Here is a 25,499-nt window from a genome sequence, read left to right on the forward strand (position 1 = left end):
TTTTCTTCATTTTGGGGACCTGAGAAGCCCTTTGACCAGGTCAGTGCTGGAAGATCCACTCAGAAGCTCAGTTGGGTATGGTTTTATTGGCCATGTGAATAGTGAGCACAAATCGAAAACCAGTACCTGATCCTCTGCCACTGCATGTCAGAGAGGAGAAAGAGAAGCTTGGCTCCAGGCTACATATAGCAAGGACCCTTGGGGCAGCTGGGGCGCCACCTCTGGAGTTTCTGGAGCTACGTCCAGAACAGCACATGCCGTGTCCCAGTCCCAGTGCCCCTGCGCCAACCCTAAGACTCGGATACCTCTGGCCCTTTAACACAAAGCCGCCTCTTCTCGCAGAACTTGTTCTCATGGGGCTCCAAGCCCTTGCTTGGCCCCCACCTTCATTAATGTCTTTCATTTCCGCTTCCAAGCTTCCTCCTGGCTCCAAATGAGAATGTGATAACCTAGGAGGAGTGAGACCAGTCTGACTCTTACCTTCCATTATCAGCCTCCGAAAACTTGGGGCTGGCGTGGGGAACCTAGGACTTGGTAAGGAGATACCAGGAAACTGGGCAGCAGCCAGGCACTGCTGTGACCAAGACAAAGCAAGAGGGATGGAGGGCCTAGGCCGAAGAGCCCGCTGTCCCCTGGTCATCATCTTTACTGACTACGACCCTAGGGTGAATGGAACAGCACTAAGCTGAGGTTAGCCTGCCCTGAACCTTGGGGAGTAGGGTGGGCTTTACCAGCCTGAGATTCACTCACCCATCACAGAGGCCAGTGTGTCCCCCATGGGATTGAACTCATTGAGCTGCAGAGACAAGGGGATAAGCATGAGGAGGGAATGAAGGTACTGGGAGAAGGGCACATGAGGATTAATTTCTGGTCGTTTTTGATCCAATAAGGTAGGGTGAATCCCTGCTTCCTCCCATTATTATTTGAGGGCCCAAGCCTCACCGACATGATACCAGAAGATTCTGGGTCATACAGCTGATACATCATCTTTCCTGAGCTTCCATCAAACACATCGATCGTCCTTAATTCATGGGAGGTACAACTTTTGAAATTAGGATCTGGGTATCGGCCCACGACAATGAGGTTGTACCGAGGATGCCAGGTTGCCTAGGAGATGGAGAGGCAGGTCACAAGAGTAAACACAGAACACTGTCAAGAGGGACATCAAAAGTATCTTTGCCACTAACAACAATTGTTAATACAATTGCCCACAATTTAATAATGGAGATAAGACCCTACATGAAACAACAAGAATGGTTTTCAAGTGCGTGTGCATCTACCGTTGCAAATTTAAAATCCCCAGCTGGCCTCCCTGACCCTTAGGACACCTTCAGGCCTTCTCTCTCCTTTGCATTTCCTGAGATCATACCAACTGATAAATGTTTTAACATCAGCCCGACCCAGACATGAACCAAAGAGGTAAGCCTGCAACAAAGCGAAATGCCTCTGGTAACCAAAACCAAATAGGACTTAATAAGTTCTGAAGTAATCCCACTACTCTCCCTCCTCCATCAACGTCAATGAGTTGAGTAGAAAATGGCTAGTGACTGAGAAAGGGGAGGACACCTGTGTTCCTCAGATCACCCTGCTCAGAACGAATGGGGCAGTTATTGGGATGACAGAACTTGATGGGATTTTCCCAAGAAAGCTGTTCAAGGAAGTTCTGAAGGAGAAACGACATGGTTAGCAGGAAGGAAGAAGTGCTACCAGCAGTGGCTTGGAAATAAGTCACAAACAAGTCACACCTGGGACGCTGTTGGTTGGGCTGGCTGGATACCAAGTGGGAGACAAGGAAGGAAGGATCAATGGGGAACACCAACTGCTCAAGGACCCTGATGTTACTGAGAGCTTGGATTTGATTTGAGGTACGTGGGGGCCACTCTACTACCAAGTAATCACTGTTTACTGAGTACTTACTAGGCGCTAAGCACGTTGCCACGTGCTTTAAGTATAAAGATTTATCCTCACAACCACCTTGTCAGTCAGATACTATTATTCGCTTTTTATAGACCAGGAAACTGGGATCCAAAATTTGAGTAATTTGCTCAAGGATTCTAACCCCAGGGGTGTCCGCCTGCCTGAACTATGCTATACTGACTAAAGAAGTACAGGCATGAGATCTGGAGGTCTGAAGAGGGACTGTGGTTCTAGAAAAGAATATATACTGGTAAAGCAGAAGGACTGGCAAGAGTTCAGACTGCTTGGGGCATGAGCAGGAAAGAATCACAGGACTTGAAGACTGTAAGCCTTAGGGACTGAGGCTAGAGAAGCCGCTAATGAAGGCTAAGGTTAGCTTGCAGATCAGCTGCACACACAGGTAACTGAAACTAAGGGCAGAACAGAGGGTTAGGATCTCAGAAAGTGCCCACAGTGAGATCTGGGCTGCGTGGAAAAAACTCAGGGAAATAAGCTTATCAAAGAGACATGAAGAAAACTCAGCAAAATGGGATCACAGAGCTGGACAAAAGGTGCAGAGAGAGCCAGAGAATAAGAGACTGCTTTGTGTCAGTGCAGGAAGAGGTCTAGCATTGAAGGCTTCTGTATCTGCCCCATTCTCCCCACCCTGGTAGACCTGATCCATCCCACGATCACAGCTCCCTTCCCTCCATTACTTACCTTGATGGGTGTCAGGTGCTGGAAGTGGCGATGAGGGTGTGGGATCAGGCTTGGGGGGCAGTCCCACTGGGAGGCAGAGTAAACCCGGATCTCACTCTTCTGGTCAGTGGTCAGGAGCTGAGCACCGTCGGGACTGAAATGAGCTGGCAAAGTGAAAAGCCCCTGAGCTCGGGGAACCACGGGCCCCCTGTTGTCCTGGCCCTCACAGGCCTCTTGCAGGGGCACCCTCCCTCCCTCTCCTTTCTAGAGACAGGTGGAAGGGAGGTGAATCTGGGCTGCGAACAAAAACATCCTACAGGCTCAGCAGCTGATACGAGCAGCTAGAGTCAGAAAGGCTTCAGGACTTCAGCTTGGCCGATGCTATCAGGGGTATAAAGGTTTGGCCTAGTGGCTTCTACACTTTGAGGGAAAACCCCTGAAGCGGTCGGGTCAGCAGGGTCTGCAGGAAGGACGAGGTCTGGTATATCACACCTGCATTGACGGGATGCCTGTGCAGCAGCGAGTAGAGGAAGCTGGATTTCCCTCTAACCTGGCGCAGGTCCCAGATTTTCACTGTTTGATCTACGGAGGCTGTGGCCAGGAACCAATCACAGCACGGGTTCAGGGCCACGTGGGTCACTTTCTTTTTGTGCATTCTCAGATTCCAAAGCTGCAGAGAAGAGCTCGGTTCAGGTGGGGGGGCGGTGCAGAACCGAGACTGGGGGTCAGGGAGGGAAGGGGAGGACCTGGGCTCCAGAGAACGCACCTCCCTGCCGTCCATGTTCAGCAGGATCACGTTACCCACGTTATCTCCTGTGACCACCACTCGGCTTTTGACAGACACATCCAGGCTGCAAAACCAGACGCTGGAGGGAGAGACTGTGCTGTAAGATTCTTGGGGACAGAGGCAAGTTCCATTTATTCACTGTTGCAGCTCACGTATATTAGACAGTCAATAAATATTTGTTGAATGAATGAATAACCTGTCATGGACTCCCAGTGAGGAGCACTCAGACTTGTCTACCATCCCCACAGAGGTTATGGGGGGTGGTGGGGCTCAGAAACTTGTCCAGTTACTGCTGGGCCCAGGAGCCTCAGCTACTGAGAGTCCCTGAAGCAGCCAAACCCAGAGCCATAAGGCAGGTCCCCAGGCAGGCTCACCCCCTTCAGCGCTGGGTCCTGAGGAAGACTCGGGTATTGCTTTCTCCCTTCACTCTCCACCCTTCGGGCCAAAGGAGATGTGACACACCAAACAGGGACTGGCCAGCTCTGTTCCTCACAGCTGGCTAGAAAGGAACTTCTGCCCCCTTCTGAGCATTCAGGGGGAAAGGCACACACAACTCAGAAGCTGTATCTTGCTCTTTTGTCCCTCGGACTACATGATGTGAAGAGATGGGGTTGGAGGGTGCTTCAGGGATCCTGATGCCCAGCCAGGAGAGCTCAGATTCACATTTTTTCCCCTCAAATCCTTGCTACACTGCCTTTTGCATCCCTTGTAAACATCTTTCAGGGGGAGGGCTTCTTGTGGAAGAGTAAGTCCATTCTGTCACCTGTCCTACTGCTCCTGTATTTCTTACCCCTGTGGGGTAGCCCAGTACTAGTTAGACCCCCACACCCCCAAATAACTTAGGGAGCAGAGTCGTATCTCTGGCTAGAAATCAAAGTGACAAGCATTTTGTAATTTCTCCAGCCACTTGCTCTTGGGGAGTCCAAAGTGCTTTACGGACATGATTATATCCATTTAAGCTTCCATCAAGGAACTGGTCAGGTCATTACATCCCAGTGAATGCAAGGAATGGAATCTTAAGTTCTTCATTCCTGCTCCAGGCTTTAAGTGGCTTTCTAGGCAAATGCCATGTTGACTTGTCCAGTGAGAATCAAGGTCTAGTCTAATACAGGAATGACTGACAGAAGAGTTGAAGCTTCCCATGCTGAGAAAAGCTGAAGCTCCAGAACTGCTCCCTGAAGCAGAAACCCACCTGGCCCAGAGTAAGGGCAGCTAAAGAAAAAGTCTGAGAAAGAGAGGGAAGCGTGGAAAGGAGCTAACACCTTTCCTTTCTTCCCTGTGCCAGGTTTGGGTAAAAGAAATGGGACCTGGATGCTCTCGCCAGAACTACACCGAGAGCCTAGAAGCCCTTTCCCCTCTGAGTTAAACTACTCACTTGCAGGTGCCTGAGCTGGTAAAAACTCGGAGAGTGTTGCCTTTAAAGTCTTGCAGCCTAGTTGTTCCCTCCATTGAGGAGGTGAAAAACTGGTTGGTATTGAGAGGGTTAAACTTCAGCCCAGTGATGCTCCCTCCAGCTCCAATCTAACACAAGGAAGAAAAAAGCCAGTGAGTGACAACGGCCCAGGAAGAGGACGAAGCCTGGGTGCACGTAACTCCGCTCAGACACAAGAGCCAGCCAGACTGCACTTGGGGCCAGGCCAGTTTAGATGCCTAGACAGTAGGATGCTCTCCACAGTACTCTGTTTCTTAAGGTTTTAGTTTTACTTTTATACTTTTTAATTAACATACAGTAATTTTGTTGTTTTTGGTATACAGTTCTATGAATTTTAACACATGTATAGATTTGAATAACCACCACCAAAATTAGGGTGCAGGACAGTTGTGTCACTTCCCCAAAAATCCCTTGCACTCTCCCACTGTAGTCCCATCCTCCCCCCCGACTCCTATCCCCTGGCAACCGCTGATCCGTTCTCTATCACTATACAATAGTTTTGCCTTTGACAGACTCATATAAATGAATCATACGGTATGCAGCCTTTTGAGACTGGCTTCTTTCATTTCACTCAGTGTAATGCCCTTGAGTTTCATCCAACTTGCTGTCTGTATCTATAGTTCGTTCCATTTTATTGCTGAGTATTCCATTGTGTGGATGTACCATAATCTGTTTATGATATAAGTGCTCTTTTCAGAAGAGCTTCAGCTTGGAACAGTGGCTGGGTTAGGAGGGCTGATGTCAGATCTGAGCTCCTTCCTGTTTTTTTCCAGACATCTCAGACAATGATGATGAAAATAATCATGATAACATCAGTAGCATAACCTTATTAAGTGCTTATTATAGATCAAGCACTGTTTTAAGAACTTTACATCCTCAAGGCTCCTCCTCCACTTCTCCCGTATGCTGTTGCTATCCCAGCCTTAGTTCTACAAGGCCTCTTATACAACATCCACTTAACTCAATCAGCATACTAACTGGTACTTTCCATTCCCTCTATAAAACATTCTAACTGATGCCCATGGTTCACCAAACCCTTGCTGCTGTAAGATAATCTGCTCCCACTAGCTGAGTTCTATGCTTACGAAGGGTTAGTTGTGTTTGTTCTTAAACCTATATATGCCAGTTGTAGTTTGTACTGTAATCATGTAACTTAATTTACATGATGTGATTTATTAAACTTTAAACACTTAAAACATTTCATCAAACATGTAATTTAATTAAACTGATGAAATATGTGCAAAAAGAAAGACTATTGTTATTTCTATGAAATCCATACGAACACTTTGGAAAAACTAGATAAAAATGATTTGCTAAAAATAATAGTTGTTGAATTAAGCATGGGTGAGATACTTATAAACAATTAGGGTGGGAAACAGTAATAAAAATTTAAAAAGAATCTGCAATCAGATTGCTCCACAACTAATTTTAAATTATGTCTCTTTTGGGGAATGGAAACTAGACCCTATAAAAAAGGCATTATGGATATGGTTTATATAAGACCAGGTGAACCCTTATCAGTGAACACTTACTCCAAGAAAAGGACTGGCCCTATGTCAAAGCGTTAGTAATAAACACAAATGTAAACAGTTTAAGGTAAAACGCATGAGTGTTCTAGCAAGGGTGGGCTAAATGGTTATGACCAACTCTTGCACTGAGAAGGACTAACCAAACCTGGACAAAATATGAAAAAGAAATACGTTTGAGACTTCCAATTCCAGTGATGGTGGGTTAGCTGGTGTCAGGCCAACCTTCTGTCAAGAAAAACTAGAAAAGACAGATAAAATACACGTTTTCAAAGGAAAGTTTCTGAAGTCAAAGAAGAGCTATCAAGGCATCAAGGACCTGAAGTCCAGCCTCCTAGAGAGAAGAGAAGCAGAGAGGTAGGCCTGACATTTCAATGCTGCTTTTCCTCTTGAGGCGTATGCAGATAAGAAAGTGGTGACTGAGAAGCTGAGCAGAGGTTCTGTCAGTCTCAAGAGGGGCAAAAACTGGAGTTCAGACCTGTCAAGGAGGAGAGGTCTTGGAAAAAACCCAGCTTTCAGTTAGGATCCCCGAAACCCTAAAAATAAGAGCAAACTGGAAACAGACCATCCCTCACAAAGACTGAAGTCCAGATTCAAATCATTTCAATCGCTGATCAGATTAAGATGATCTGATTCCACCTGACCTGCCTGCCAGAGGAAAAAAATTCTTTCTGGAGGAAAATAACAGCACTCAAAACTTCAAATTATATCTCTACAAGTTTTTATGTGCAATATTTGGCATCAAATCTAAAATTATCCAGAATATCAAATAACCAATAACTAAAAGAAAAAACAACAGTTGAAAGACACTCACAGGAGATCCAGGTATTGGTGCTATTAGACACAGGCTTTAAAATAATTGTAATTAGTATACATTTAAAAAATAGACCTAATTTAAAAATGGACAAAGGGAATTCCCTCACGGTCCAGTGGTTAGGACTTGGCGCTTTCACTCCCGTGGCCCAGGGTTCAATCCCTGGTTGGGGAACTAAGATCTGGCAAGCTGCACAGTGCAGCCAAAAAAAAAAAATGGACAAAGGATTTCAACAGACATTTCTCCAAAGAAGATATACAAATAGTGGCACATGAAAAGATGCTAAACATCATTAGTCATTAGGGAAATGCAAATCAAAACCACAATGAAATACTATTTCACACCCACTAGGATGGCTATAATCAAAAAGGCAATTACAAGTGTTGTAAGACAGCCTATGGAATAGGAGAAGATACTGCAAACTACATATCTGATCAGGGGTTAATATTAACAATATATAAGGAACTTGGACAACTCAATAGCAAGAAAACAATCTGATTAAAAATGGGCAAAGGATTTGAATACACATTTTTCCAAAGGATACATACAAATGGCCAACAGGTATATGAAAAGGTGCTCAACATCACTAATCATCAGGGAAATGCAAAACTACAGTGAGATCTCACCTCACACCTGTTAGAATGACTATTATCAAAAAGATAAGCGATAAGTGCTGGCCAAGATGTGGAGAAAAGGGAACTCTTGAATACTGTTGATGGGAATGTAAATTGGTAGAGGCATTATGGAAAATAGTATGGAGGTTCCTCAAAAAATTAAAAATAGAACTACCATATCATCCAGTAATTCCATTTCTGGGTATATATCAAAAGGAAATGAAATCAGTTTCTCAAAGAGTTCTGTCCTCCTGTGTTCACTGCAGCATTATTCACAATTGCCAAGATAAACAACTAAAGTGTCTGCTGATGAATGAATGGATAAAGAAAATGTGGTGGGTGTGTGTGTGTGTATAATGGAATATTATTCAGTCTTAAAGAAAAGGAAATCCTGACATCTGCAACAACATGGATGAACATGGAGGACGTCAGACACAGAAAAACAAATACTGAATGATCTCACTTACATGTGCAATCTAAAAAAGTCAAACTCACAAAGGCAGAGAGTAGAATAGTGGTTGCCAGGGGCTGGGGTGGGGGGAGGCGAATGGGAAGATGTTTGTCAAAGGGTACAAAGTTTCAGTTATTCTTGAGATCTAATGTACAGCATGGTGACTATAGTTAATATACTGTACTGTATACTTGAAATTTTCTGAGTAGATAAGTGTTCTCAGCACGCATGCATGCATGCACACACACAAAAAACTATGTAAGGTGATGGATGTTAATTAGCTTGATGGTGTAATCATTTCACAGTACATACATGTATTAAAACATCATGTGGTACACCTTAAATATGTACAGTTTTTGTCAGTTAAGTGTTGGTGAGGATGTGGAGGAATTGAAGCCCTCCTACATTGCTAGTGGGAAAGTGAAATGGAGCAGTTGCTTTGGAAAACAGGCAATTCCTCAAAAAATTAAACATAAAGTTACCATATGACCCAGGAGATATATACACCAAGAGATACATACTCAAGAGAAATGAATATGTTGATGTAAAAACTTGTATGCAGATATTTATAGGAGCATATTCATAATGAAAGTTAAAAAAGCTAAAAATCAATGACTCAAGAAGCTGTAAAACAAACAAGAAGCTAAAACCAAAGAAAGTAAAAGAAAAAAAAAGAACAGAAATTAATGAAATAAACAAATACACTGTGGAAAGAATCAACAAAGCCAAAAGTTGGTTCCATGAAAAGACTAATATAAATAAATTGATAAATCCCTGGTGAGAATGACCAAACAAACAAGAAGGCACAAATAACCAATTTAATGAATGGAAAAGATTATCAATATAAATCTTAGACATTTTGAAAGATAATAAGAGGACATCATAAACAATCTTTTGCCAATAAATTTTAAAACTTAGAGGAAATCGTCAAATTCCTAGAAAAGTACAAACTTGCCAAACTGAAAGAAGATGAAAAAGAAAAATCTGAATACTCTGGTATCTATTAAAGAAATTGAGTCACAACTAAAAACTTTCTTGCAAAGTAAATTCCAGATCCTAATGGCTTCAGTGGTGAATGTACTAAATATTTAAGGAAGAAACAATCTTTTTTTTTTTTTTAAACTTTATTTTCAAACTATCTCAAACTCATAGAAGAGTTGCAAGAATAGCACAAAGAACTGTTTTTCTGGAACCATTTGATAATAAATTGCCAACATGATGTCCCATCACACTCAAATACTTTATTGTGTACTTCCTACAAGAATATTCTCTGACATAGCCACAGTAAAACCGTAAAACCACCAAAACTTAGTGGTATCTAAAGTAGTTCAAGCTCATAGAAGCAGAAAGTAGAACTGTGGTTGCCAAAGGCTGGAGGGAAGGGAAAATGGTGAACTGTTATTCAGTGGGCACAGTTTCAGTTTTACAAGATGAAAAAGTTCTAGAACTCTGTTGCAAAACAATGTGAATATAGTGTTAGTGCACTTAAAAATGGTTCAGATGATACATTTTATGTTATGTGCTTTTCCCACAGTTTTTAAAAGAAACAGTATCACTTGCTAGAAATATAACTGTAAAGGTAAAAGAGTGGAAAAAAAAACCATTTAAATGAAAAAATCGACTATAACTAATAAACCAAAACAAACAAAAAACAATCAGTGTAGTTTACCACATTAATAGAATAGAGGAAGAAAATCATTGCTGACCTCAAGAGACAAAAAAGTATTTGATGAAATTCAATTATCATTCATGATAAGAGCTTCTGGCAAACTACGAATAAAAGAGGAACTTACTTAATCTGATAAAAGGTATTTAAAAACAAGTTTTAAAAACAAACAAGCTCTTAGGTATATACACAAAAGAACTGAAAACAGTTCTAACAAAAACTTATACATGAACATTCATGGCAGCTGAATAATAACAGCAAAAGGTAGAAACAATCCAAATGTCCATTAACAGATGAATGGCGAAACAAAATTTGGTGTATTCATACAATTGAATATTATTCAACTACAAAAAGGAATAAAGTGTTAATACATGCTATAACATGGATGAACCCTGAAAACATTATGCTAAGTGAAAGGAGTCAGACCCCAAAGGACAAATATTTATTGTATGATTCCATTTATATGCAGTACCTAGAATAATCAAATTCAGAGACAGAAAACAGATTAGTAGGGCTGGGGGGGGCGGTAATAGAGAGTCATTGTTTAATGGGTACAGAGTTTTATTTGGGGATGAAAAAGTTCTGGAGATGGATAGTGGTGATGGTTGCACAACAATGTAAATGTACTTAGTACCACTGAATTGTACACTTTAAAATGGTTAAAATGGTAATTTTCATGTTATGTATATATTATCACAATAAAAAGTAGCAGAAACCTTATTTAATGACAAAAAATAAAAGCCTTCTATAATCAAGAACAAGAACAAGGATGTCTGTTACAGCTAACATTCAACAAAGTAGCAGAGGTCTTAGCCAATGAAATAAGGCAAAAAAAGAAGTGAAAAAATGGTAAAGTAAGAAATCAAACTCATTTATTTGTAGATGACAAGACTGTGTAGGAAAAAAATTTAAATCCTCAGAGAAACTATTAAAATTAGTTAAGTATGAATTTCTACTTCCAGCTATGATGGAGTGTCAGAAACCAGATATATCCTTCTGCCTTACACAACTAAAAAAAATGAAAAAATACATGAAATGAGTTTTCAGACATTGGGCAACAGGCAGCACAAGACAAGAGGGAAAGAAATGAGGTAGCCCTGCAATTGTCCCAGCTTACTGCTTGGAAAGAGTATCCAGGCTGCAGCACAGGGAGGGAGGACCCAAACAGCCTAATAGTCTCATTAAGCTGAGGTGACAATTTGGGAAAGCCAACAGGGCAAGAATTTGTGGGGGAAAATGCTGGAGGGGGAGATATACAGAGATAGCATTCTGGAGATTTTCAGAGGGGTCCCCACAGGCCTTGGAGTAAATATTATTGGGTAAATGTGTATAAGGAAACTATATAAGGCTGAGGTAAAAACACCAGAAATGAATAGGAGAAATCCTCAGAACAGTCTGTATTCTCACCATCCAGAATGAAAAAATTCTTAATACACAGAACATTGAGTAGAGTCCTCAGAAGGGTACTGCCTCAGGGTGAGGTCAACTCACATCTAAACTATAGGCTGCCTTAGACCCATGCTAACTGGAGTAAGTTGAATAATGGTCCCCCAACATGTCCATGCCCTGATCCCTGGAACCTGTGAATATTACTTTAGATGACAAAGGGACCATTTTTAAAGCAGCCAAAAGAAAAAAAGAAAAATCACATGAAGAGGAACATAAGAATGAGAGCAGACTTTGCATCAGAAATTATCTTTAAAGTACTAAAAGAAAAAAAAATCCCATAAACCTAGAATTCTATACCCAGCAAAAATACCTTCAAAAAAAAAAAAAAGGAGGGGGGGCAAAATAAAGACTTTCTCAGACAAACAAAAGGAAAAAATGCATCACCAACCAACCTACATTATAGGAAATGTTAAAGGAATCTCTTCAGGCAGAAAGAAAATGGAAAATGTTACCAAAAGGAAGTCTGGATCATACAAAGGAATGAAAAGCCCTGGAGATGGCAAATATGTGGGTAAATATTAAAGTTTTTTTCTCATTTAAAAAATATCTTGGGACTTCCCTGGGTCCAGTGGTAAGGAATCCACCTTCCAATGCAGGGGACATAGGTTCGATCCCTGGTCGGGGAACTAAGATTCCACATGCCACGGGGCAACTAAACCCGTGCGCTGCAACTACAGAGCTCATGCGCCTCAACAAGAGAGGCCGCCTGCTGAAAACTAAAGGGCCCACATGCTCTGGAGCCCACGTGCCCTGGAGCCTGAGCGCCACAACTAGAGAGAAGCCAATGCGCCACACAGAGCCCGTGCCTCAATGAAAGATCTTGTGTGCCTCAACGAAGATCCCGCATGCCCCAATTAAGTCCTGATGCAGCCAAAAAAAATAATAGTAATAAAGAAAGTAAATATTAAAAAATAAAAATAAAAAAAATATCTTTAGGGACTTCCCTGGTGGTCCAGTGGCTAAGACTCCACACTCCCAATGCAGGTGGCCTGGGTTCGATCCCTGGTCAGGGAACTAGAACACATGCTGCAACTAAGAGTTCGCATACCGCAACTAAAGATCCCGCATACCGCAACAAAGATCCCTTGTGCCACAACTAAAACCCAGTACAGCCAAATAAATAAATAAATATTTTAAAAAATAAAAATAAATAAAAAATATCTTTAAAAGATACCTGCCCTGCAATTCCACAACTAGGTATTTACTCAAGAAAAATGAAAACATACATCCACACAAAGACTTGTACATGGAATGTTCATAGCAGCTTTATTTGCAACAGTCAAAAACTGGAAAAAGTCCAAATGCCCTTCAACAGGTGAATGGATAAATAAACTGTGGTATATCAATACACTGGAAAACTACTCAGAAAGAAAAAAAACTACTACTGATACAGGCAAAAATGTAGATGAATCTCAAATATTTATACTGCATGAAAGAAGCCAAAAAAAAAGAGTATATATTGTATGGTGCCATTTATATAAAAGTCTTGAAAATGCAAATTTATCAATAGGGATAGAAAGTGGATCAATGGTTTTCAGGTGTCAGGACAGAGGGAAGAAAGGGATGGATTACCAAGGTGTGTGAGGAAACTTCGGGGGTGATGGATATGTTCATTATTTTAATCGTGGTGATGGTTTCATGGTTGTATACATATGTCAAAACTCATCAAATTGTACACTTTAAACGTGCAGTTTATCATATATTAGCTATATCTCAATAAAGATTTAACAAAAAACAAAAACAAAAAGATAATTGTGTAAAGCAAAAAAAAATGTAGGGTTTATAACATACGTAGAAGTAAAATGTAGGACAATGACAGAAGGGAGAAAACAGAAGTAAATATATAGTTGTAAAAGTCTTACAATACATGTGAAGTGGTATAACATTATTTGAAGGTTCTCTCTTACATTAAAGATGTACATTGTGGGGAATTCCCTGGTGGTCCAGTGGTTAGGACTCCTCACTTTCACTGCCAAGGGCCCAGGTTCAATCCCTAGTCAGGGAACTAAGATCCCACAAGCTGTGTGGTCAAAAAAAAGAGATGTACATTATAAACCCAAGAACAACTACTAAAAGAGAGAAAAGAGAAAGGAAAAGAAGTGTAACTAATAATCCAATAGTGGAGATAAAATGGAATCATAAAAAGTACTCAACCAAAAAGAAGACAAGAAAAAAAGAAAAATGGAGCAAAGCAACGGGACAAATAGAAATACAAGATAACAGACTTAAACCCAATCATATTTATAATCATATTAAATGTAAATGGTCAAATGCTCCAATTAAAAGGTGGAGACTGTCAGATTGGATTTTTTTTTTTTTTGGGCTGTGCCACCATGTGGCTTGTGGGATCTTAGTTCCCCAACCACGGATTGAACCCAGGCCCTCAGCAATGAAAGCACCAAGTCTTAACCACTGGACTACCAGGGAATTTCCCACGGGTTAACTTTATTTTAAATGCAACTTTTTAAAAAATTACTGAGATATTGACATATAACACTGTATTAGTTTTAGGAGTCCTAACCACTGGACCACCAGGGAATTCCCAGATTGGATTTTTTTTTACATGCTATCTACAGGAAACTCATTTTATATACAAATACACAAATACATTAAGAATAAAAGGAAGAAAAAAGATATGCAATGCAAATACTAATGATAAAAAAGCTGCAGTGGCTACATTAGTATCAAACAAAGATTTCAGAACAAGAAATATTACCAGGGGTAAAGGGAGACATCTCACAATGACAAAGTTGTCAATTCATCAAAATGACATAATTTTAAATGTGTAAGCACCTAATAACAGGGTTTCCAAATGCTTGAAGCAAAAACTAAAGGAAAACAGACAGAACCACAATTTTATAGTTGAAGATTCCAATATTCCTCTCTCAATAATTGATGAGACATAAAATCAATAAGGATACAGAACATTAAAAAAAAAAAGATACAGAACATTTAAACAACACTATCAACCAACTTAACCTAACTGACATTTAGAGAATAATTCATCCCAAAACAGGGACTTCCCTGGCAATCCAGTGATTAAGACTCCATCCTTCCACTGCAGGTGGCATGGGTTCTATCCGTGGTCGGGGAACTAAGATCCCACATGCTGTGCAGTGCAGCCACAGGGAAAAAAAAAAAAAAATCACCCCCAAACAGCAGAATACACATTTTTTTTCAAATGCATATGGAAAACTCACTAAGATAATCCATATGCTCAGCCAAAATACAAATAAAAATTACAAAATGACTGAAATCACATAAAATGTCTTTTGTTCGTAACAGCATTGAACTAGAAATCAGTAACAGGGAGATATCTCAACAATGCCCAAATATTTGGAAATTAAACAAAATACTTCAGAATAACCCATAGGTCAAAGAAGAAATCATAAAGAATTTGGAAAATAATTTGAACTGAATGGAAACAAAAACACAACAAAATCTGTGAGATGCAGTTAAAGAAATAGAGGGAAATGTATAGCATTAAATGGTATATTAGAAAAGAAAGGTCTCAAATAAACAATTCAAGTTTCTATCTTAAGAAACCAGAAAAAGAAAAGCAAATTATACCCAAAGTAAGCATAGGAAAGAAAATAATACAACAAAAATCAACAAAAAAGAAAACAGAAAAACAACAGAGAAAAAAACCAATGAAACTAAAAGTTGGTTCTTTGAAAATATCAACAAAATTGATAATCCTCTAACAAGACTGATCAGGGAAAAAAAAAAGAGAAGACACAAATTACCAATATCAAGAAATATGACAGAGGACATTACTACAGATCCTATGGATGTTAAAAGGATAAAAAGGGAATACTATGATCAACTTTACACCACTAAATTCAAAAACTTAGATAAAGTGGACAAATTACTTGAAAGAAACTACCAAGCTCCTTCAAGAAGAAATAGATAACCTAAATTGCCCTGTATCTATTAAGAAATTGAATATATAGTTAGAAACCCTCCAACAAAGAAAACTCCAGGCCCAGATGGCTTCACTAGTGAATCCTATGAAAAATTTAAGAAGGGAATAGTACCAATTCTACACAAATTATTCCAGAAAATTCAAGTGGAGGGAATACTTCCCAACTCTTTACATGAGGTCTACATTACCCTGATACCAAAACCAAAGGCATTACCAAAAAAAGGAAATAAGATACATATTTTTAAATTTTATTTATTTATTTTTGGCCATGCCCAGTAGCATGTGGGAACCTTAGTTCCCCGACCAGGGCTCGAACCCGTGCCTCCTGCAGTGGAAGCATGGAGTCTTAACCACTGGACCGGCAGGGAAGTCCAGGAAATAAGATATTTTTAAGTGGTCGTCATCTGGTACAACATGACTAAACTAGGATATGATCTAATAAGTAAAATACAACAGATTCTAGGATAGAATATTTACATAAAAATATAAGTAGAAGAATGGGTGTGTATAACAGTATATACACGTACATAAAGATGCCCCAAATGGGGATTTCAGGTAATAGTTACTTTATTCTTTATACTTTTTTCTGTATTGCCTGAATTTCTTACAATGAGCACAGGTCATTTTTACAATGAGAATAAAATAATCTTCATTTTGAAAATGTAATACATGTCCCCTCGCCAAGGGCCTGAAAGATTAAGATCAGAGCCAAGGTCAGATGACTAAAGAAATGACAAAATGAAGCACTGCTGCTCCCTCAGTCACTGGTCTCAAATCAACTTTCTGCTGTCAGTTCCTGGGAGTAAAAACAGACAGTTCTCCAGACCACATACCCTTCTCCTGCTACAACCTAGCTCCCTACTAGTCACAGAGTTCAAATGCCCAGACCAATCTCCACAACAGTGTGTAAGGAAACTTCACTTAAATGCACATCATAATAAAGGGTGATATAAACCAAAAGCAGCTTCAGCCTGACACAAGTTCAAAGCAGTTATCATTCCCCTTTTAGTCAGGAAACTCTTCCCTAGGACACTCTTAGGCTGTTACTTTTTTTTTTTTTTTTTTTTTTTTTTTAGGCTGTTTCTTAAATTTCTCTATTCCCATGTCCTGGATGCCTAGGAAAAAAACCAATCTCCTCCTGCCTGAGCTCTGGGTTCTGACTTCAACTTAAAGCTACCCCTCCTGGGGGTCCCCTGTCTCACCAGCTGGGTAGACAGACCACCAAGTAATCCCCTGGCTGCCTTCCTTTGGGCTTCAGGCACTTATTTTCTTGAACACTGATGTCATACCTTGAATCCTAATCTTCAAGCCTGCCTAACCTGGCCTTTTCTGTTGAGCTGCTCTCCAAACCCCCCACTTAAAAGAACTCATCCTGGGTTTATCTTTGGCCTCTAAACCTGAGGTAGAAAAACAGTAAGCTAATGCAGAATCCAGTTCACAAATGTGTTTTGTTTAGCTACAGAGCATGTTCAATTTCATTTAGTTCCCAACATTAAAAACCAGGATATTTTAAATTGAAACCCTTGTGTACTGTTGGCTGGAATGTAAAATGGTACAGCCTCTATGGAAAACAGTATGGTGGTTCCTCAAAAAATGAAAAATAGAGTTACAATGTGATGCAGCAATTCCACTATGGGTACATAACCAAAAGAACTGAAAGCTGGGGCTCGAAGATATATCTGTACAACCATGTTCACAGCAGCATTATTCACAAAAGCCAAAAGGTGGAAGCAACCCAAATGTCCATCAACAGATGAATGGATAAACAAAATGTGGTATATACATACAGTGGAATATTATTCAGCCTTAAAAGGGAAGAAAATTCTGACACATGCTGCAACATGGATAAAACTTGAGGACACTGTGCTAAGTGAAATAAGCCTGTCACAAAAGGACAAATACTGTCTGATTCCGCGTGTATGAGATACTTAGTCAAAATCATAGAGACAGAAAGCAGAATGTGGTTGCCAGGGTCTGGAGGGAAGGAGGAATGGGGAATTAGTGTTTAATGGCTACACAGTTTCAGTTTTGCAAGATGAAAAAGTTCTGGAGACTGGTTACACAAGAATGTAAATATACTTAAAGCCACTGAGCTGTACACTTAAAAATGGTTAAGATGGTAAATTTTATATGTGTTTCATTACAATTTTTAAAAGTCAGAACATTTCAGTCTTCATTTGAAAAAATCAGATCTGATACCTCAGGACCTAGATTCTCACCTGTCAACCATCTCCAATTTACCACTAACCACCATCCTACATCATTCTTTTATCTGTCTGGCTTCTTTAGGCATGTGAATTTGTGGCTCCTGCTCTAAACCCAGAGCGTCACCTTTCACAGTATAGCCCTCCAATGTCAGTCCCCAGCTGGGCAAGCTAAGGGTCTTGTCTTTGGTGGAGGGGCCAATACCCTCACCCCTCAGCGACTGATGACAAACACTAGCACAATTAAGACCATCCCTAAAAAGCTGTCGGCCAAACCTTGCCCCAAACACACTCTGCCTTTCCTCCTTTTCTCTCCATTTAAATATTGTTCTTCCTCACTCCTCGCTCATCCATGAAACCTCTATTGACTCTAATTCACAAGAGGTTCTTCCTTCTCTCATGTTCTGTAGCATTTAGCATCTGTACTGCTGTATTGTTAGTTATCTTGTAGGAAGACATCCCACCTATCCAGTTATACTCCAAGCCCCTCATTCATTCAACAAATACAAAGCAGCTATCTAGGCCAAACATTGTTTTAGGTACTGGGGATACAGTGGTAAATCAGAAAAACAAGGTCCCTGCCATCATGGAGCTTACCTTCCAGTGGGTAAAGACATACAAATAAGTAAAACATTTCAGATATTGATAAACATTGTGGGGGAAAAGTGAAGCAGGATAATGAGATAGGGAGTCATTAGTGATTAGGCAGAGTGGTCAGTAATAGCCTTTTTGAAGAAATATATTGAGCCGAGACCTGAATGATAAGAGGGAGCCAGCCATGAGAAAACCATGGGAAAGAGCACTCCAGTCAAAGGGAACAGCAAGTGCAAAGACTCAGTTTCAGGAATAGAAATAGCTAGTATGGCTAAAGCATAGGAAATGAGGAAAGACAGTAGTACAAGATGAGGTCAAGGAGGTAAGAAAGGGCTTAGATTCTAGGTGATTTACGAGGGTGATCAATATTTCATACTTTCTAATATTTTAAGGGCAGGTGTTCAATAAAGAGTTGAGTATCATCACCATTGACTCGTTTGAAAATACCCCCAGTTATTTTTGATCCCAATTATCTCCTTGTTACCGGATGACTTTTCATCCCTTCAACAAACACTTCTTCAGCACTAACGTCTGGCACAGGGAACTGCTCACCCCTTTAATGAAGGTGGGTTTGTCCTTTATGCCAAAGTTCCAGAGCAAGATATCTCCCCCTTTGGAACCCACAGCCAGGGTGCTGGGGTGAGTTGGGTGCCATGCCAGGGATGTGGCCCTCCTGTCAAAAGGGGCAGCCTTTTGGAATATCCGGTAAGAAGCCAGAGAGTTCAAAAAGGACTGCTGGAGACCCTGATACAGAGAGAAAAAAATTAAGCTGAATTAAAACATAAGGGTAAATTGCCAATCTCTGACTCCCGCATAGATAAGTGGGGTCAGGTCCTCCCACTAAAGGAAAAATAACTGCCTGACTCTGTGCATAAAAATATTTGCAATATACATGATCTCGTCATGGAAAGCAAGGAGGCAGGGTGCATTCCTGCTGGGACCCCCTACAGAATAGGACTTCTACATGGCTGAGTGCCCAGTAGGTACTTCGACATGGCTGAGTGCCCAGGAGTCACCAAGGTGGGGGTGATCTGACCACTCTGACGACCCACTGAACCAACCCAGCGTCTAATTTTAGACCATCCAGCAGTAAAAAAAAAAAAAGGCACCATGCAAACCCTTGAGCTCTTCAGCCAGGAAACGCCTCACCTGCTGTAGTGATGGCCAGGCAGCTGTGCCCAGCTTATGCTGGTGGAGGGCCCTGACGATGCTGCATGGCGGCGGGACCCGCAGGCTAGCCAACCCCGCCCAAAGGCAGCCTGAGTCAAATCTTCTGCTAGGACCTGCCAAGCAGAACAGACACATATTTTCCGCTCCAATCTCACTCAAAGATTTTTCTGCTGAAACATCCCAGAAAGAAAGCCTTGTTGCTTCATTCAGCATAGACAATCTCTCTTATCATCTCCTAAGGTTTTTCCACGTTCTGCTCAGTCTCACCCAGCACAACAAATAAATAGTGAGTAGGGATTCAGCCCCTTCCAAAAAACATTCCCCAAAATAGTACTTCTGAAGTGAAACTATGATCTTGCAGGGTTCCTGAGAACTGAGCCAAAGAAACACATGAGAACTGCAGAACTCTTCCCAGTTTGGGCTGGAAAACTAGTGATAGGGTTGGGTGACAATTTAAAAGTTATATATAAAGCACAATAAAAAGATTTTAGGACAGCATAGAAGTGACTTTTTGGGAAAAGCAGTTTCTTTAAATCCTATATTAAAATAATGTAGAGGTGACCAGTGGTTGGCCCTAAGTCCAATCTCTTCTTAAAAACAGCAGGATCCATAGGGTCTGGTGTGGCGCTAAACTCGCTAGGCTACTTTTGGGAAGGTAGATCCACCTAGAATAGGAATAAAGCAACTCTGGATTACCAACATGTATTTGAGGACCTGATCTCTATGAATCCCGCCTCGTGACAACCAATTCATTCTTCTCATGAACAAAAAAACACTTCATAAACAACCCCTGTCTTTTGAGTTCCCTACATTCCTTATAGCCCCAGATTCAAGCCCCAATAAACCCCTAAGAATGAGTTTTCGAAGGAAGGAAGGAGGGAAATGGAGGGTTCCCGCAGTTAAACCAAGGGCATACAGCTAGCAATCGTGACTAGAGAAATTAAGTACACACACCACTAGGCAAGGTAGGATTATCTTAAGCAGTCCTCAGTGTGTAAAAATTCTGGTACAAACAAGAAATTTGAAAAGTCCGTTGTGTCTGTTGTAATGGAGCTCATCTGCCTCTTCCTGTCACCTGAGGGAGGTTAAGCCCAAGCTCTAAGGTGTCAAAGGACCTGCAGACAAAATGCACAGCCTGAGGCGTTCAAAATTTGGGACAGCCTCGGGGACCCAGGCGCACCCATCCCCCACTCCAGCCTCCTGTGTGAGAACCCCAAATGGCGGAATTAATTAAAGCAGCAGGCGCAGGCAGTACCGGGGCCCTTCAAACAGAGCTTCTTGGCCTCGGGCTCCAGCTCCCGGGGGCTTCTGTTCCTCTTGCTCTTGGGGCGCACAACCACCTCGGGGGTCTTCTGGGTTTCTGGGCGTTTCCTGGGAGCCATGGCGTCCTCCGTGCGAAGGGGTACTATGCCTTATGCCGAGATCACCGAGGAAAGATTGAGAAGCTTCTGGGGAGAAACAAGGCGGGGACCAGAGAACCCGCTAAGCCACAGGTAGGCCAACTAAGCCAACTTCCCGCCAAACAGGCTCACCGAGAAGGCGGGGGCGCGCGCGGAGAGATGGGAAGTGTGTGAGGGGAGGGCCTCACCGCTCCCCAGAGAAAAGGGATACCGCCTACGTGTTGGCCCTGAGCTAGTCCAAGTCAGCTGACCTGCCAGAAATAAACATGGCCGTCGGTGCTCGGCCTCGCAACTTGAAGCCTCTTCAGACGCGGCGCTGCCAGGCCTCTGGGCCCCGCCCCCCGCCCCAGACCAATGCTAATCAAGGCTTCGGCTCCGCCTTCTCCACCTTCTAATTGGCGACCACGCCGTCTCGGGTTGTGTGATTGGCTGATCCGTACAGTTGCCGTGAGTAGGCTTTGTAGAAAGCAAGCCGCGTCCGGGCGGTGGAAACCGAGCAGTCTGCCTGCTGGCTTTGCGGTCGATGTCGTTTGCTTATACTTCTCCAGCTTCGCCGAATCCCAGCGTCTCTGTGGAGAGTGGTTGAAAGTCGCAGCTTTTCTTTTTTTTTTTTTTTTTTAAGTCGCAGCTTTTAATTAAAGTTTCCCCAAACCTGCTTAGTGTCCTCCTCAGGAGCAACCCGGGGCAGTGATGATGGGCCGGAGAGCGTGCGGCTAACTGCCCAGGCTGAGGTCTTGTGCCAAAGGCCATTGCAGTGAGCCTCATAGGCGTCCCACCCGGCCGGACAGGAGACAGTTCTGATGCACCCCGCTTTCTGCGTCGAGCCAGGCAGGAGATGGGGTTGGTAGGGAACTGCTGGTCCTTTCCTTCCACCGGCTAAGTCAGGTGCCAGGTGCTTTGGGAGTGTGACAGGAGACAAAAATGCATTAATGGTAGATCCTGCATTCAAGGAGCTTTCAGACAGGTAGGGACGGAAGAGAGTGCCAAAAAAAATAACTCTTGGAAAGAAATGATTGCTCCAAAAGAAAAATCGGAAAAAGCTTTCTTGATGGGAAGATCAGCTCAGGTTGTAAGAAATGGCAGCCAGCAGGGGAAAGGGCAAGCTAATGGCTTCTCCCCTGCAGGCCTGTAGCTGTGTTTTCAGAGCTGTGATACAGAAGCAAGCTGCCCCCTCCCCCTTACTCAGACCAGCCATTCGTTTCACCTCAGCAGGCGCTCATTTCTGGGGGATCCTGAAGTATGAGAAACGGCCCTGCCCCTAGATGAGGTTTACAATCTACTAAGAAGAAAAATACATGTGAGGGCTTCCCTGGTGGTGCAGTGGTTAAGAATCTGACTGCCAATGCAAAGGACACGGGTTCGAGCCCTGGCCCGGGAGGATCCCACATGCCATGCAGCAACTAAGCCTGTGCGCCACAACTACTGAGCCTGTGCTCAGGAGCCCGTTAGCCACAACTACTGAGCCCACGTGCCACAGCTACTGAAGCCCGTGCACCTACAGCCTGTGCTCCACAACAAGAGAAGCCACTGCAATGAGAAACCCGCGGACTGCAACAAAGAGTAGCCCCCGCTCACCGCAACTAGAGAAAGCCCACGCACAGCAAGGACGACCCAACACAGCCAAAAATAAAAACAAATAAATTTATTTAAAAAAATACATGTGAAACAAGTCAAACAATTCAAGATAGAACACAGTTGAGTACTAAATTGTGGTATGCCAACCAAGACTTTTAGATGCATTCAGAAAAGATAATCTAATGGAGAAAGTAGTATTTAGGAAAGCCTCATGGGGAAGATGGGGTTTTGTGGAGTTTGCTGGGGGACGGAGAATAGCATCCTAAGAGGAGAAACAGATTGATGAAAGTTAGGAATGGGTGGGGGTTATGAGAAAGAGAAAAGCAGCTCCTGGCATCTGGGTGCTGGCCTGCTATTATTAGCTAGACCTTAGTGTTGTGTAGAAATAATTTTGCAAAACATCAGCACAGACAAGGCCATTCTGTGACCATGATAGGTCAACACAAAAACATAATCGCTGATGTCTGAACACAGGCAAAAGTATGAACATTGTCCAAACCACAGAAATGGCCAAACATTCCCCTGTTATTTTGGCTAATATGAATGCCTGCAGATTCTTTGTTAATCACAGCTTTAGCTTTGCTTCATTCTTATTGATACCCAATCATAGAATCACCCCTGTTTCCTGACAGCCTCCAATACAGAGCAAAGCCCCACTTCTCTGATCCGTTATCCAAACCATCCAACACAAGCCAATCCTATTTTGTTTTTTGGGTTGTTTTGTTTTGTTTTTCTGGCTGCAACGCACAGCATGTGGGATCCTAGTTCCCCGACCAGGGAATTCGGGCCCCTGGCAGTGAGACCACGGAGTCCCAACCACTGGACTGCCAGGGAATTCCCTTCTATTTCTTTCTAATATCTTCTTCCAGAGATGTCCCACCCTTCTCCATGGTATGCATCCTCTGTTGCAATGAGCAATAGACCCAGAGTTCAACTACGGGAGTGTCCCTGATAGTATTTGGCTTGGGGGCATTTATAAGTAGGATAGGAGACAGCTTGAAGAGGAGAAAATTGACCACATTAAGGATTTGGGCAAAATAAGAGAGGACAGATAAAGGGGGAGGTTGAATGGCAAGCAGAAGAATTCATTCTACTGACATTTATCAAAAACCTACACTGTTCCTGGCATTATTCCAGTCAAAAAGAATGCTGACTTTGCTGTACAGTAGAAATTAACACAACATTGTAAATCAACTATACTTCAATAAAATTAAAAAAAAAAAGAATGCTGATATGAAAAATGTTCTTTTCCCCCATGGAGTGTGCCTTTTAACAGACAAGTAAACCTATAGCTACAGTATTGTGTGACAAGCTGGGTGAGAGAGGAAGCATTGGATTCATGTGGGGTGGGGGGCGGTACAGAAAAGAGGACACTTTGAACTCAGCTTGGAGTGGGGTAAAGAAGGGGCAGTGTTGGGACTTCCCTGGCAGTCCAGTGGTTAAGACTCCTCACTCCCAATGTAGGGGACGCGGGTTCGATCCCTGGTTGGGGAACTAAGATTCCACATGCCATACGGGTGCAGCCAAAAAATTAAAAAAAAAAAAAACAACAGTCAAGGAAATGTTCCCAGAGAAGGTGACACTTAAGCTGAATCTTGAGAGAAGACTGAGGGAGGGGAGAGTGGAAGAACATTCCAGGCAAAAGGAGTAGAAAATGGAAAGGCAGGAGGGTTATAGCCGTTCATGAGCAAAGGAAATGTCCTGCTTAATGCCAGACTTTCCCACAATCTCTTTTTAGGATTGTGGAGTCTTCCATGGTGGATTAAAAAAAAACAAACCACTTGTGAGCAGTGAAAACCTGCCTTGCACATACGAGTAAAGCGCTTTGCCTCAGGTTGTGTGCTGGGCCATTCTTACCCTGAGTTTTGCTGTTTCACTGCAAAGCAGCTGCTGAGGGACTTGACGTCATCCATTCCCATCTGATGAACCGTCGGGTGCAGGGTGGATAAAAGTACTTAATACATTTTTTTTGACACAGCTAATCTGATAATGAGGTGAATGGTGCAGTATTGCTCTGGTCTCATGCCACGGAGAGGCTGTGCCATGAAACCACGTTTATAGATGTTTTGGTTCTAACTGTGACACTACTTTTGACATAAGGCATCACAAGGCAATTCATTCAAAAGCTGCTGGTGATAACAAATCAAGGTCTCGTGTTTGCACTGGAAGCTGGGCAGACCATGAGCATGACCCTAAATAATGCCAGTTTCTTTGATCTGCAAAACAATATGTGGCTTAGGTGTTTTCTGGAACAAATACTATGGCACGGTGGAAAGAGCATTGTACTTAGACTGTGTATGTGATCTTGGAGTCATCATTTCACTTCTCTATGCCTTAGTTTCCTCATCATAAAATAAAGGGGAGGGAAGATGTGGTCTCTCAGATCCTTTCCAGTTTTAAAATCTGTGGTCCTGTGACTTGCTGTTAAAGCAGCAGAAACCAGTGACTGCTTTCAACTCTGGCCTCCCTGTGGGAAGTTTCCATCTAGTAGGAATTATTTTCCTGTTGCAGGCTGATACATGACTCTGATTCTGATCAAGCTGTCAATGGATCCAAACACTCCGCTGAGTCTGCAAAACCATCCATAATCCACACGGATGGTGTGTGCAGGCTTCCCACACACAGTTACTGCATGAAGTGGTTTGCAAATGACAGCCTCAAGGATTCTGCAGCATTTGCAGGGAACTGAAGTTTAAATTCCTCCTAAAGGATTGGAAACAGACTGAATACAGCATCCAGAGTCCTTGTTGCTTGGCATCTCCAATACATATTTAACCGCCCCAATATGAATAGATTTGTAATAAAGCGAAATGAAAGCGTGCTTCCCACCCTCTGGGAACAGCATCAGTTTTCAAAAATATAATTTTGGGTAGCTTTGGAAGTGTCAAACAGCTGTGTAAATACCCCAAAACCCCACCTTCTGTCTCTGCTGTGTGGGATGAGGCACCATCCACACACTAAATCAATATCCTGTCATGAAATACCACTGGTGCAAGATGCCAGGAAACTTCTCTAGGAAGCCAGAGTTGCAGGGCAGTTGCCAGAGTGCTGAAATAATATACGAAAGTGCTTTGCAAACTGTAAAGTGTTCTACAAATAGAAGTTGTTATATAATCTCCTGGCAGCATGTTATTTACTGATAAGGTTTGATAAAGGTGGTGAAGAAGCTGTTCTCAAAGAGTTCTCACCAGTCACTAAGCCATCATGGAAAGAGTGGGGACCAGAGAATCAGAAACCAGGGGTTTGAGTTCTGGCAATGCCTTCTACTCACTCTTTTCATGCCAAAGGTCCCAAGGA

At 42.2% G+C, this 25,499-nt stretch overlaps 1 protein-coding gene and 1 long non-coding RNA gene across 5 annotated transcripts; one reads left to right on the forward strand and one right to left on the reverse strand.

Annotated features, from left to right (window-relative positions):
* Window positions 1–67: 67 nt before the first annotated feature.
* Window positions 68–20,849, reverse strand: DDB2 (damage specific DNA binding protein 2). 4 transcript variants are annotated; one of them, XM_082340224.1, is made up of 10 exons: window positions 20,483–20,839; window positions 19,207–19,340; window positions 18,610–18,801; window positions 4,758–4,903; window positions 3,362–3,461; window positions 3,088–3,265; window positions 2,617–2,759; window positions 943–1,107; window positions 751–796; window positions 68–449 (listed from the first exon to the last, which is right to left on the reverse strand). In XM_082340224.1, the coding sequence occupies exons 1-10, from the start codon at window positions 20,607–20,609 to the stop codon at window positions 400–402; spliced, it is 1,281 nt and encodes a 426-aa protein (XP_082196350.1). In that variant the 5' UTR covers window positions 20,610–20,839; the 3' UTR covers window positions 68–399. The 4 variants fall into 4 exon arrangements, with proteins under 4 accessions (XP_082196350.1, XP_082196349.1, XP_082196352.1 ...); XM_082340223.1 differs by having other exon boundaries at window positions 3,088–3,461; window positions 20,483–20,846; XM_082340226.1 differs by lacking the exon at window positions 18,610–18,801 and having other exon boundaries at window positions 20,483–20,841.
* Window positions 1,101–3,577, forward strand: LOC309605027. Its single transcript, XR_014231214.1, has 2 exons — window positions 1,101–1,865; window positions 3,386–3,577. It is a non-coding gene; the product is annotated as an uncharacterized lncRNA (long non-coding RNA).
* Window positions 20,850–25,499: the final 4,650 nt, after the last annotated feature.

The sequence above is a fragment of the Balaenoptera borealis genome (assembly GCF_965194805.1).
Source record: "Balaenoptera borealis genome assembly, chromosome: 11".
NCBI classification, from domain to species: domain Eukaryota; kingdom Metazoa; phylum Chordata; class Mammalia; order Artiodactyla; family Balaenopteridae; genus Balaenoptera; species Balaenoptera borealis.

Excerpts from the sequence above, each read along its gene's own strand:
- DDB2 (XM_082340223.1), bottom strand. The coding sequence starts at position 20,609 with ATGGCTCCCAGGAAACGCCCAGAAACCCAGAAGACCCCCGAGGTGGTT. Across the intron at positions 19,341-20,482 it reads GCTCTGTTTGAAGGGCCCCG|GTCCTAGCAGAAGATTTGAC; the intron begins GTACTGCCTGCG and ends TCTGCTTGGCAG. Across the intron at positions 4,904-18,609 it reads AACCCACCTTCATTAAAGGG|ATTGGAGCTGGAGGGAGCAT; the intron begins GTGAGCAGTTCC and ends TCCTTGTGTTAG.